The sequence below is a fragment of the Hibiscus syriacus genome, unplaced genomic scaffold (genome assembly GCF_006381635.1).
Source record: "Hibiscus syriacus cultivar Baekdansim isolate YM2019G1 unplaced genomic scaffold, ASM638163v2 tig00012936_pilon, whole genome shotgun sequence".
Lineage (NCBI taxonomy): Eukaryota > Viridiplantae > Streptophyta > Magnoliopsida > Malvales > Malvaceae > Hibiscus > Hibiscus syriacus.
Window position 1 is genome coordinate 151,226 of NW_024062295.1, and position 12,235 is coordinate 163,460.

Here is a 12,235-nt window from a genome sequence, read left to right on the forward strand (position 1 = left end):
ATAAATCCGTAATGGATTATCAAATTCAGATACATGCATGCCTCGTGAGCTCAATAAACTGGCCGATAAGTTGGCTGCCATTGGACGCCATTCTAGCCTGGGGCTCTCGGTGTTGCGATGCCCGCCTTATGAAACTGTCATCACAATCGATCTTAACCAATCTACTTTGAGAAGACGACGTAATCCATGTTAACTCAGGTTTTTTCTTTGTAATAAAAAAAAAAAGAAAAAGAAGAAGAAAGCTTAGTGAGACCCCACCTGATATTATCTTATGTGTAAGTAATTTTGACTTTTTGTAATAGATTATTTTATCATTTTCGCAAAAACTAGCTATGCACATTTTTTTATAAAATATAAAATATAATATTAATTTATAATTTTGAAAATTTTAATAAAAAATTATTTTAAGATAATTTAATGATATTTTAATTTTGTCGTGATAATAATACTAAAGCAAAGGCAAAGCAAACAGAATGCAAGGTGGTTTGGTTCGAATGTGGGCAGTCCCATAATAACATCACATAGCGATTGCAGACGTGTCGTAGGACGAGTCCCGGTTTGTCGTTTTGGGCAAAGGATGATCAAAGTCTAATCGTCTTCCTCTAAAAGGACAGAGGAGACAAGGATACCCGTCTTTGGTGTCATTATAATATCAACAGAAATAGGAAAAAAATAAATCCAAAAAACAATCAGGGAAAAACTATTAAACCTCCACCTGGCCATTGAATTATAGAAACGGCTCCCACACTACTTGCTTTGTCCACTTTGAAGAAACTGTAATCAACCGTCCCCCTCCCTCTTTCTTTTTGTTTCTTTGAAAAGCTTTTTTAAAGTTTCGGTTATCTCAAAGCAGAATTTGGATTTACATACATTCCTTCTGCTTCTGCACTTGGCGTTGGAATCCCATAGTTTTGTATTACGAACAATCCATGTTTGGTAATGTTAAGAAGCTGGTGGAGAAGGCTTCTATTTCCAAGAAGGTAAAGTTCAATTGCTCTGTTTCTTTTCTGATTGTGATTTTTCTCTTTTCGTTTTCGATTTGAAGCAGTTTGTATCTCTAGATTTATTTATTTTTCTGAAATTAAAAACTATAGTTTAAGCTTATGGATTTTTGATTCAGAGTTTTTGCTTCTTTTTTCAAGTCTGAACTAATTTGCAAATCAGCTATAGTTAGTGGAGGTAGATGCATTGCGTATTAGTTGAAATTTGAAATAGTTAACACTTTGGATCCCCTTTACCTCTCCCCAGTCCCCCGTGAAGAGATTTGATGAAGTTTGCTTGTAGTCTTAGATCACCATGTCAAATTCACATTTAACAACCGTTGCAAAAATTACTCGTAATAAGAAGCATACAATCGTAATTTTAAAAGAAAGAATTCCTGCCACCAGATTTTGAAAAGAAGAACGCTTTGGTGCTATGCCTTTAGCAGCAGGGCAGCGGTGAAATCAGGAAATTTTTGTTGGGGCCAAGGCTAAAAAAATTGTGTCAAAGAGTTTGAATTGAATTTTTAATTTTTCACGAGAGTTCAAAAATGTAATTTTACTCATTTAACCACGGAGTTAAAAGGGCTTAATTGAAGTATTTAATTTGGAAGGGACTAAAAATATACATTTTTTACCATTTAACCAATGCCCTGCCTGCCCCACCATCGCTTCGCCCCTGTGCTGGGGCTTTGGATGTAGGCTTGTTTCATTACTTATAATCCTAGTTAGTAACCAAACCTTGGATACTTTATCTTTGATTTGGTCGGTGGAAGTTCTAGAAATCAGCAGTCAAACATGTCCATGTGATGGGCGGTGCTGTTTTTATTGCAAGATTGGATATGGACATGGGACCCTCATCCATTCATTTTAATCTCAATTAGACTTTGTTTTGTCTGATGTGGACCCACTCAAAAGAAACTTTATTTATTGATTATAATAATAAAAATAAATTACATTAGTGGAAGAAATTTCATAAAACTTGATCAAGAATCAAGATAATTGTCTTACCATTTCATCATTGCAGAACTACTAAATTATCTGTTCTGTTAGCAGTTAGAAGTTAATAGAATTAAAGTAAAAGGTGAGTATAAACATTTATCAGAATCATCCATATCTGAGACTGAAACCAACTTTTTTTCAACAGTAACTTTCTGGGCCTAAATGCATCTGGGTGTAACAATCTTATGACACTATTACTGTTTCTATTTCAGTCTGGAGGAAGTTTTGATGGTTTGAAAGCTGGTGATGTGGACCCACATTTGGTATTTCATTATGGGATCCCATCGGGTTGTTGCATGTTTGCTTATGATTCCATTCAAAAGATACTTGCAATATCTACTGTGTGAGCCTCTTTTCCCTCTCTTGAATGGCACCATTGAATTGCTTGCTTGATAAGTAATTACAAAGTCAATTTTCACTTCATTATTGGACACAGAATTTACAGAATGGTAATTCTTGGATATCCTTTTTCATCGAGCAGTGCAGATGTATCTGAAATCTGATTATGTGGTGATAAGTAATAACCATATCCTACAAGCTGATTATTATTAACTTAAATAATTTTTTATTTTCAGGGATGGCAGAATTAAACTCTTTGGGAAAGATAACTCTCAAGCACTACTTGAATCTGATGACACGGTGCCAAGCAAGTTTTTGGAGGTCTTTTGTTACATTCAGTTGTGGTTCTGCCGATACATATTATGCTATCATTAATAATGCTCTATCAGTATTTCTTTTTTCCTTGTAAAACTTATTTTCTTTTTTTCAAGTTATTCAGAGTTACTAATATGAACAGTAATTTCTCTTCAGTTTGTCCAGAATCAAGGCATCCTTATAAATGTAAATTTCAAGAACCATATTGAGGCAAGTTACTTGCTTGGTTAATTGCTGAGTCTGTCAGATTAGATATGAGAGTAGTCTACTTTTATTGTCATCAGAATCAGTATTGCCTATGTTTTCTTGCTCTATATTTTACCAATAAATTTGTCTTCTTTCTCTCTTTTTCCTATGGGAATTAATTTTTCCATGGAAATTTTAATGTAGGTTTGGGACTTGGAAAAGAGGCTCTTGTCTCATGTACATGTGTTTAAAGAAGAAATTACTTCTTTCGCAGTTATGCAAACTGGTCCCTACATGTAAGTCTGTCTTCGGTTCATAGCTCTACTGTAGGTTATTTCCACTTTCAAGATAAGAACATGCAGCATTTGAACTTTCTATATTGATTTAACTTCTGAATTTGCAGGTATGTTGGAGATTCTGATGGCAACATCAAGGTTTTTAAGATTGAACAAGAAGTATGCCATGTTATACAAATGAAATACGCTATACCTTTCTCAGCTTCTCATGGTAAGTAGTACATGCATATCAGCTTAAGATTTGAAGTGTGTTAAGCATAATTGTGCAGCATAATCTTTTAACAAACAACCTTAACAAGGTTCAAGCCTTACACCTTTAAGATGTTCTTGTTTACTCTCTAGAAGGCTTGATGACAATGACATCATTATGCTTCCCCTGATTACAAAAGCCGCTGAAACGAATAAAGCATGATACATGAATCATTTGGAGTTGAAATGTACTAAGCCAAACTTCAAAGTTGACTGTTTCGAAAAAAAGAAAGCTCTGCGACCTCCATACCGTCCCTGATTACGGGACATACTTTTCATGTGTTTGTTCTGTTGCAGCCATTCTGAGAATTCTTGAAGTTTACTTTGTGGTACCATGTCTTACATTACTGATATATCAAACTTTATTAACCATCTTGTTTAGGAAATCCAACTGAGGTTTTAGCTGATAGGGCTGTTATGTCCATACTTCCTCAGCCAACAGCTGAAAGTAAAAGGTACTCTTACTTTCTCATTCTGTTAATTTTCGTTTATAATTAAGTTCCATAGAGATACCATTTTTCAAGTACCCTTGACTCTTATAGTGAGGATTTCTGACCTCTAAGCACGTTTGTGTTTCTATACTTCATTTCTTTACTTTTTATTCAAACTTTAATGTGTTATCTCAGCAGCGAATATGTTCTCATGTGTTGCTCAATTCACTACAGAATTCTTGTAATATTTAGAGATGGCTTTATGATTTTGTGGGAAATTCGAGAAAGCAAAGCTGTTTTGGTTACTGGTGGAAGCATGTTTCAATCAGTAAATAATGAAGCAAAACACGTGACTTCAGCATGTTGGGTGTGCCCTTTTGGTAGTAAAGTTGCTGTTGGTTACAATAATGGAGAGGTTCTCATATGGAGTGTTCCTACATCAAAGCAATCAGAAATTGGCATTCAAAATGCTCCCATTTGTAAACTCATTCTTGGGTTTAAATCAGAAAAGACTCCAATAGCATCTTTAAAATGGGTTTATGCTGATGCAAAAGCCACTCGACTATATGTCATGGGTGCCTCTGATGTACCCTCAAGCCTGCTGCAGGTACTTATATGTCTTGTTATAATTATCTATGGACTCCAATATGGCATATCTCTTTTAATATTTCGCTTTAAACTTTTAGCCCAGTTAAGAAGGATGAGAGAACTATTATAGGCATTTTAACATGAAAACCTTGATCAATTATTGGATTTGGATGTAATTTTGACTATTAAGGTTTGATGAGGCAGGTAATCTTATTGAACGAGCATACTGAAACTCGTACAATTAAACTTGGGCTTCATTTGCCTGAGCCTTGTTTGGACATGGTGATCACTTCAAGTACCACTGAACAAAGTAAACTTAAACAAGAATTTCTCCTCCTGATTGGAAAATCTGGAAATATTTGTATGTATGATGATTGCTCTATTGAGAAGTATCTTCTGCAATGCCAATCAAGGCCTCCACCCTCCCTCCCAAAGGAGGTAACGGTGAAGATGCTATTTGTAGATTCAAGCATCACAGTCACAAAACTCATCACTGAAAACCCTTATGCATTAAGTTCAGATGAGGTAGGTTAATCGGAATATTTGTTTTCTGTTCTGCTGCCATTATCATGAATCTTTTGATAAGTAACTTGTCTAACGTTTTTTGCTGCTGCTTCTGCATTTTCCTCGGTCTTGCAGGATTACATTCAAGCTGTCAAAGATATTCCATCACTTGTTCCCTTAGAGACAAAGTCGAAAGATGGAGGTCCCTCAAACTTGTACCAATTTAGTGGATTTGGGAAGATCAAAAACCTTTACATAACTGGACACAGTGATGGAGCCATCAATTTTTGGGACTTATCATGCCCCTTCCCTATACCAGTTATGTCATTAAAGCAACAGGTAATATATATCAAGAAGTTTTTGGATTCCATGCTGCATTAAGATCGCAAGAAAGAAAACCAGAAGATTGATTATTTTAATCAGATATGTTGATTTCTAGATTATTGCAAATTGGTTGGGTTCAAGAAGCTTTCTAGATTATTGCATTTTTTCTTAATGCAGAGTGAAGATGATTTTTCTTTAAGTGGAATACCACTGACGGCACTATATTTTGATGGAAACTCCCGGATTCTCATTTCTGGTGACCAAAGTGGAATGGTAAAATCCACTGCAGATAGTTTTGTCAAATTTAATGAATTCTTCTCTTATCTAACCATTTCCTTCTTCTATCATGAATATTTCAGGTTCGCATCTTTAAATTTAAGCCAGAGCCATATACAGCAGAAAATAGTTTCATCTCTTTCCAAGGTATAGTTAAGTATACCTTTGGAATGGGAGGTTTTGACGTTGGGTTTAGCAGTTGTTTTTGGGTTTGTATGTGCAACAAAGCAATCTTTCCATGTTTTCTTCCCTTTGGACTTGAAACACAAGTATGAATGAGAAGTAGTTCAGTCATTTATAATAAATATAGTTCAGATGTTCTATCAAATTTTAGATCTCAATTGCATGTTTATTTTCTGCACTCAATATATCCTCAAAGTGATCACCATGTTATTATTCTCTCTTTTTATTTCTGTTTAATCTTTCTGATCCAGGAAGCAGTAAGAAAAGAAACAATCATATTATCCACAGTGTAAAGGTCATTAAGCTTAATGGTTATGTACTGTCTTTAGCCATGTGCCAGAAAACAGGACATCTTGCCGTTGGATCTGACTGTGGAGATGTATGCTTATTTTCTTTTGATTCTTTCCTTCCTCATGTAACTCACAATTTGTTTTTGAAACTTTTGGACGTTCGGCTGATAGTGAGGAAGTAACAGTGGCATGTTAGTGTAGCAATCTTTAACTTTCAACTCCATAAACAGGTTTCACTAGTTGACACTGAAGGTCTCAATATCATATTTCAAAGTCATATTGCAAGTGATATCTGTCCTGGCATCATCTCAATGCATTTTAAAACCTGCAGTCTGCAAAATTTTGAGAAGGATGTTTTGGTGGTTGCAACAAAGGATTCATCAGTTTTGGCCTTTGATAGTGATTCTGGGAACATGCTGAGTGCTAGCATGGTTCAACCCAAGAAACTCTCAAGAGCTCTATTTATGCAGATTTTGGGTATGTGCTACTCTTAGCAAGCTTCCTAAAACGAGTACTAGATAGCATAATCCATTTATTGAACACATAAATCTGATATCGTGAAGTACAAAATTGTAACTGTGCTTGTTTGGTCAACATTTTAGAGCTCAATGAAAAAGTATTCCTTATTTTTTTCTACAGATTGGCAGGATATATCAGTTAGAGGAGCAAATATATCTATTGGTAGTCCTGTTGAGGATGACATACCAAAGCAATCTTTCATACTCGTATGCTCTGAGAAGGCTTCATATGTCTATTCCTTGATTCAAACCATTCAGGTAATCAGCATATTATTTCTGTAGGTACTCATCATTTGTACCCCACCCTGCCCTTCAAAAAAAATGAGGGTATACTTACACCTTTCATTTTGACTCAGGGCATAAAAAAAGTACACTACAAGAAGAAATTTCATTCCACTTCTTGCTTCTGGGCCTCAACATTTTATACTGCTTCTGATGTTGGCCTTATACTCATCTTTACTAGTGGAAAAGTCGAAATAAGGTGATGATCATATTTTTATTAGTCTGTTTTTACAAATTGATTTATACCAAATAAAAGGTCTAGACTGAATGACTATTCAATACGTTGCAATGCTTTGATATTGGAACCAAGGTGTTTTTTTGCAAATTTATTTCTGGAATTGTTCTCATGTATATCAACAAAAATATTGTGTGTTAAGGTCCTTGCCAGAGTTATCCTTGTTCAAGGAAACTTCAATCAGAGGTTTCAGATATTCTGCACCAAAACCAAATTTATTATCTGACAGCTCAATATGCTCTTCAAACTCTGGAGATTTTGTAATGGTACAACATAATTATTAATTGTACTAATTGATATTCATATATATTATTTGAGGAAGTAGTTTCGTCACTCTTTTACTCCTTTTAACAGGTGAATGGTGATCAAGAATTCTTCATATTCTCAGTTTTGCTCCAGAAGAAGGAAACTTTTAGGTATATAATGTTCTAAAATATTTAGTGTGTGACTTTCTTTATTACTTATCTTTGTAACCATTTTTTCCTTGTCCTGAAAAAAGGTTATGTAACTTGGAAGGAGAACACTATTACTTCATAGCCTTCATAGGAAAATTTAAATGCAATATAGCTACGGTGATCATTTTTTTCCAAAAAGAGAAAATCACCATGTTCTTCCTGTTCTGCTTTCTATTTGTCTACATGTTTAGAAAACTGAAATTGGAGTTCAAGAAGACTCTTGAGGATCCCCTTGTTCTTTTGTCATATGGGTCTTTGAGGAGGATGTAATTCAATATTAATTTGTTTCATAGGAATTTGGACTTTATCAGCCGTGTGTACAGAGAAGATCTAATGCTTACTCAGGAAGTACTTGCCTCTGGAGCCACAGTTCAGAAGGAGAAGAAAAAGGTAGTTAATAGATTGCACTGCTTGGTCTCTGCATATTAGATACAACCTTCTGAAACTGATGGTTATTCCAAAAATGTTACTTATTTGGCATGTCAGGGAATTTTTGGCTCTGTTCTCAAAGACATAAAAGGCAGTAAAAAGCATTCTCCTGAAATGGAAACAGAAGATACTAGAGAAAGTATTGAAGAGCTCTCTACCATCTTTTCAACTGCTAATTTCTATGTGAGGTAGAGAATAAAGATAACCAAACTGCGGATGAGGATGAAATAGACTTAAACATAGGTAATCATGTTGCAAGAATCATGATATTGTATATTGCATATTGTGGGGGTTGAGTATTTCATGTCTCAACTTATTACGTCAAATAGGCTGCTAGTCTACGGCTGATTTTCATGAGGACTTTGCTATGCATATGGTGGACTGTCATGTTCTTGCATCAGCTTAATCCAATTCTTTTCACTTTTTCTTTTCCCTTTTCCTTTGAAGATGATATTGACATCGATGATCCTGGAGAGAAACCAAAAGAGCAGAATATTCTAGCAGCTTTTAATAAGCATAAACTTAAATTTCAGGCTTTTACAGCAGGTCAATGTCCTTTTATCTCCGTGATTCAACAGACCCCCCCCCCCCATCAATGTATTCATTTTATAACAAATGATTTCATATTTTCAGGTAAACTGAAGCAGATGAAGGTTAAAATGAGAAAACAATCCCCAAAGAAGAGCCACAAGATGAGAAGTCCAGTGCCGTTGATCAAATCAAGAAAAAATACGGGTTTTCGTTGCAAAGTGTAAGTATTTGCTGATTGCAAGAATCCTGAAATGTGTTCGTTTTGTTAGTTACCACAACATGTATACATAAGCTTGATATTTTCAAATACTCTTGATAATTCCTTCTGTTTATTTTTTTTCTTTGAGAAACGGTGTCATTGATCATGCCAGACCTTGGTTTATATGATGAATATCACTGAGCTTTCCAGTTTATCCTTGCTAGCATGATAATAAATTTCATCTTTGAATTAGATGAGATGAGCCATGATAATACTATTGTTATAGAACATAGTCCTCTAGGCTCTAGTCTTTTGTCGTAGACAGAGTAAATAGCAGTGCCGGAGACCTCAGATATTGTATCCGTGTGAAAGCAAAGATAACTATGGTCCTTTCATCCTTGGGTGCAGGAATCAAGTGCGGCTAAAATGGCAGAAAGCAAGCTTCAGGACAATGTGAGAAAGTTGCAGGTACTGTTGTTGTATACTTGTATTGTCGAAGTTTTATTGATTGATATTAGTGATTTATTCTTGACATCAATGGAGATGTTTATCGAAAGAAAGAAAAAATGGTATTGATTAGAATATTAAGAAAAAAACCGTAAGGAAATGTTGAAATATGGGCTGGCAGGGAATCAGCTTGAAGACGACAGAGATGCAAGATACTGCTAAATCATTCTCTTCCATGGCAAGAGAACTGCTGCGCACTAAAGAACAAGACAAATGATTCTACTACATAGCATACATTATTGTTTTGTTTATTTACATGTCCATGTTTGTATAGCAGTGAAAAGATTAGAGTACTTCACTGAAATGAATTCTTTTCTTTTCTTTTCCAAGGTATTCGTTTTATTCATAGGATACAACAATTATAACTTCAATGTATTTCTAGTTCTGCACTTTCAACTTTTCCATTTTTATTATTTATTTTAAAATGTCCATGAAATAAATTAAAAAAAAAATCACCTTTTAGTGAGTCCTATGATAATTAGTTATTTGGGTAAATTACGTAATTATCATGCATTTATTCTCGTGATTCCATTTTGGTCATCCAACTTTTCCTTTTTACGATCATACTTAACGTTATGTTTTGGTTTCGTTTTAGTCACCATCCCTTAAAAAATAAACAGAGTTACTTACGTGTCATCATAAAGTAATATCATTTCATCATTAAGTAATATCACGTCATTATTGAAAAAATAAATAAATAATTGACACATCAGTAGTTTTTTTTAACGACGGTGACTAAAATGAAATCAAAACGTAATATTAAGTATGATTTTGAGAAAAATAGTCAAGTGATCAGAGAATAGATGGATTACTAAATATGTAATTATCCTAATTCTTATTTCCACCAATAGACAATAGTAGAAGAATTGGGAGAGGCCTTAGACTTACAGATTTATGCAAAATCATTCAATTTTAATTTCTTTTATTTTATAACAATTAATAATTCAACTGAAAAAATTTTAACATTCAATATTTTATAATTTTATTTCAACCGAACACAATTTTTGGCTTTGTTATGTTGAAGTAAGAGAACAGAGGTTAGAATTGCAAGAGTTTTTTCCCGAATAGTAAGAGGTACGAATGCTCAAAAGGTTAATTTGGTTACCGTCTAAATTGAATTAACTAAAATTGAATTAACTAAAAGTGAATTAATCGAAATTTATTTAACCGTTAATTTAACCGATTTCTCTTGGAAATATTTGTAGTTATATTAATTTGAATTTAGTAGAGATTTTTTTTTCATTTGGATTAAAATTTGATTGGATCTTGAAAGTTTAATAGATTTAATATGGTTAAAAATAGTTGAACTTTAATTCTCAATGAGTTTGAACTTTATATTTTAAATATTTTTTATTAATTCAATTAATTAACTAATTTCTAATCAACTTAACTGTTAACCAACATTTGAAAATTAGTTTATTTATTAATTGATTTAACATCAAATTAACAGATCGATTAATCGAATTAAATTTTGATTCGATCGATTAGTTCCATTTAACCGAAAAATGAACACACTTAGGTGGTGTTTGTTTTTGCAGAGGTAAAAGGTCTGCAGTCTATGGACCACATCTGTAGGCATCTGCAGCAGAAGAGGTGGACCAAAAGTCTGCAGTCTGCAAGAAGAAAACTGTTTGTTTTTTAACGTCTGTAGACTGCTAAAATAAACTGAAATATAAATAAATTGATTTTTTAAATTATACTCAAATAACCATTTTTGCTATTAATTTTTTAAAAATTATAAAATGTCATTAAATTTAATGAATTATTACAAAATAGTCACTATAATGTTGTAATAAATTATAAAAGTTCAATAATATAATAAGTATTTTATAGTATTTAGATAAATTTATTAATAATTTTATAATCTTTTAATAAATTTAATAAGTATTTTATAATTTTTAAACTTTATTGACGAAAATGATCATTTGTATATAACTCAACGATATCTAATATACTTTATTTGAAAAAATATATTAAATAAATATTATACGAATTTTATTATTATAAATTATTACATCTACGAGCTATTAGATTTTGGTTTTAATATTATATATCATTTTAAAAATTATTATTAAATCAATCGATAATGAAATCAATTTGATTTTAATTCAATCTGTTTGTTTCGGTTTAAGTAATTGTTAAAAAAATTATATTTTATTTCTAAATTATTATCAATTCACAAATATATCAATACTCGATTTTATAATATCATTTAAATCATCTTAATTTATTTGAGTGGTACAATCCGATTCTAGTAACATCAAAAAATATATATAATATATACTCCATATAATATACATCAATTAGTATTTTTCTATTTAGAAAAAAATATATTATTTGTTTTTTATTTATTTATTCTGTATAAAGGGACTTTCGTACTTTACCAGAATTAAATGATAAGAATCAGATTTTTTAATAGTGTAAATATTTTTTTATTAAAACATTTATTTTGTCTTTTAATGCTAATAATTGTATATCCCCGTGATTTTCTAAGTTTTTATATAAAAAAAAGTTTACTAAGTTTAATTGTATAATATTTTTTACTAAGTTTAATATATTTTTTCAAATAAAGTATATTAGATATCGTTGAGTTATATACAAATGTTTATTTTCGTCAATAAAGTTTAAAAAATTATAAAATACTTATTAAATTTATTAAAAGATTATAAAATTATTAATAAATTTATCTAAATACTATAAAATAATTATTATATTATCGAACTTTTATAATTTATTACAACATTATAGTGACTATTTTGTAATAATTCATTAAATTTAATGACATTTAATAATTTTTAAAAAATTAATAAAAAAAATGGTTCTTTGAAGAAGTTAAAAGAGCTTTGAAGACATAAGTCCATGTCTGCGTCAAGAAGAGGACGCGCAGACGTTAGAAGAGCTTATGTCTTCTAAAAAACAAACGGTCTGTGAAGCCCAATGTCTGCGCGTGGTCTATGCGGCGCAAACATAAAAGCTTTGAAGACCTTAAACAGTAAAAATAAACACTAACTTAGTCTAAAGTAATTACATGTTAGTATATATTCAAAAAAAAAAATCATTGGATACAAGTTATCTAGGGAGAAGGTATCTATTTTATTGGTAGTTAAAGGATTTTT

The 12,235-nt window shown here is 32.1% G+C and overlaps 1 protein-coding gene across 1 annotated transcript; it reads left to right on the forward strand.

Moving 5' to 3' along the window:
- Window positions 1-801: 801 nt before the first annotated feature.
- LOC120205741 lies at window positions 802-10,553 on the forward strand. Its single transcript, XM_039205568.1, has 25 exons — window positions 802-980; window positions 2,195-2,325; window positions 2,558-2,642; window positions 2,793-2,846; window positions 3,027-3,118; window positions 3,226-3,329; window positions 3,750-3,822; window positions 4,033-4,405; window positions 4,591-4,911; window positions 5,026-5,229; window positions 5,392-5,487; window positions 5,574-5,637; window positions 5,925-6,052; window positions 6,194-6,440; window positions 6,603-6,746; window positions 6,851-6,962; window positions 7,141-7,264; window positions 7,353-7,414; window positions 7,747-7,843; window positions 7,940-8,070; window positions 8,416-8,428; window positions 8,541-8,633; window positions 9,021-9,080; window positions 9,241-9,367; window positions 10,524-10,553. The coding sequence occupies exons 1-24, from the start codon at window positions 930-932 to the stop codon at window positions 9,334-9,336; spliced, it is 2,955 nt and encodes a 984-aa protein (XP_039061499.1). The 5' UTR covers window positions 802-929; the 3' UTR covers window positions 9,337-9,367; window positions 10,524-10,553.
- The last annotated feature ends 1,682 nt before the right edge of the window (window positions 10,554-12,235 follow it).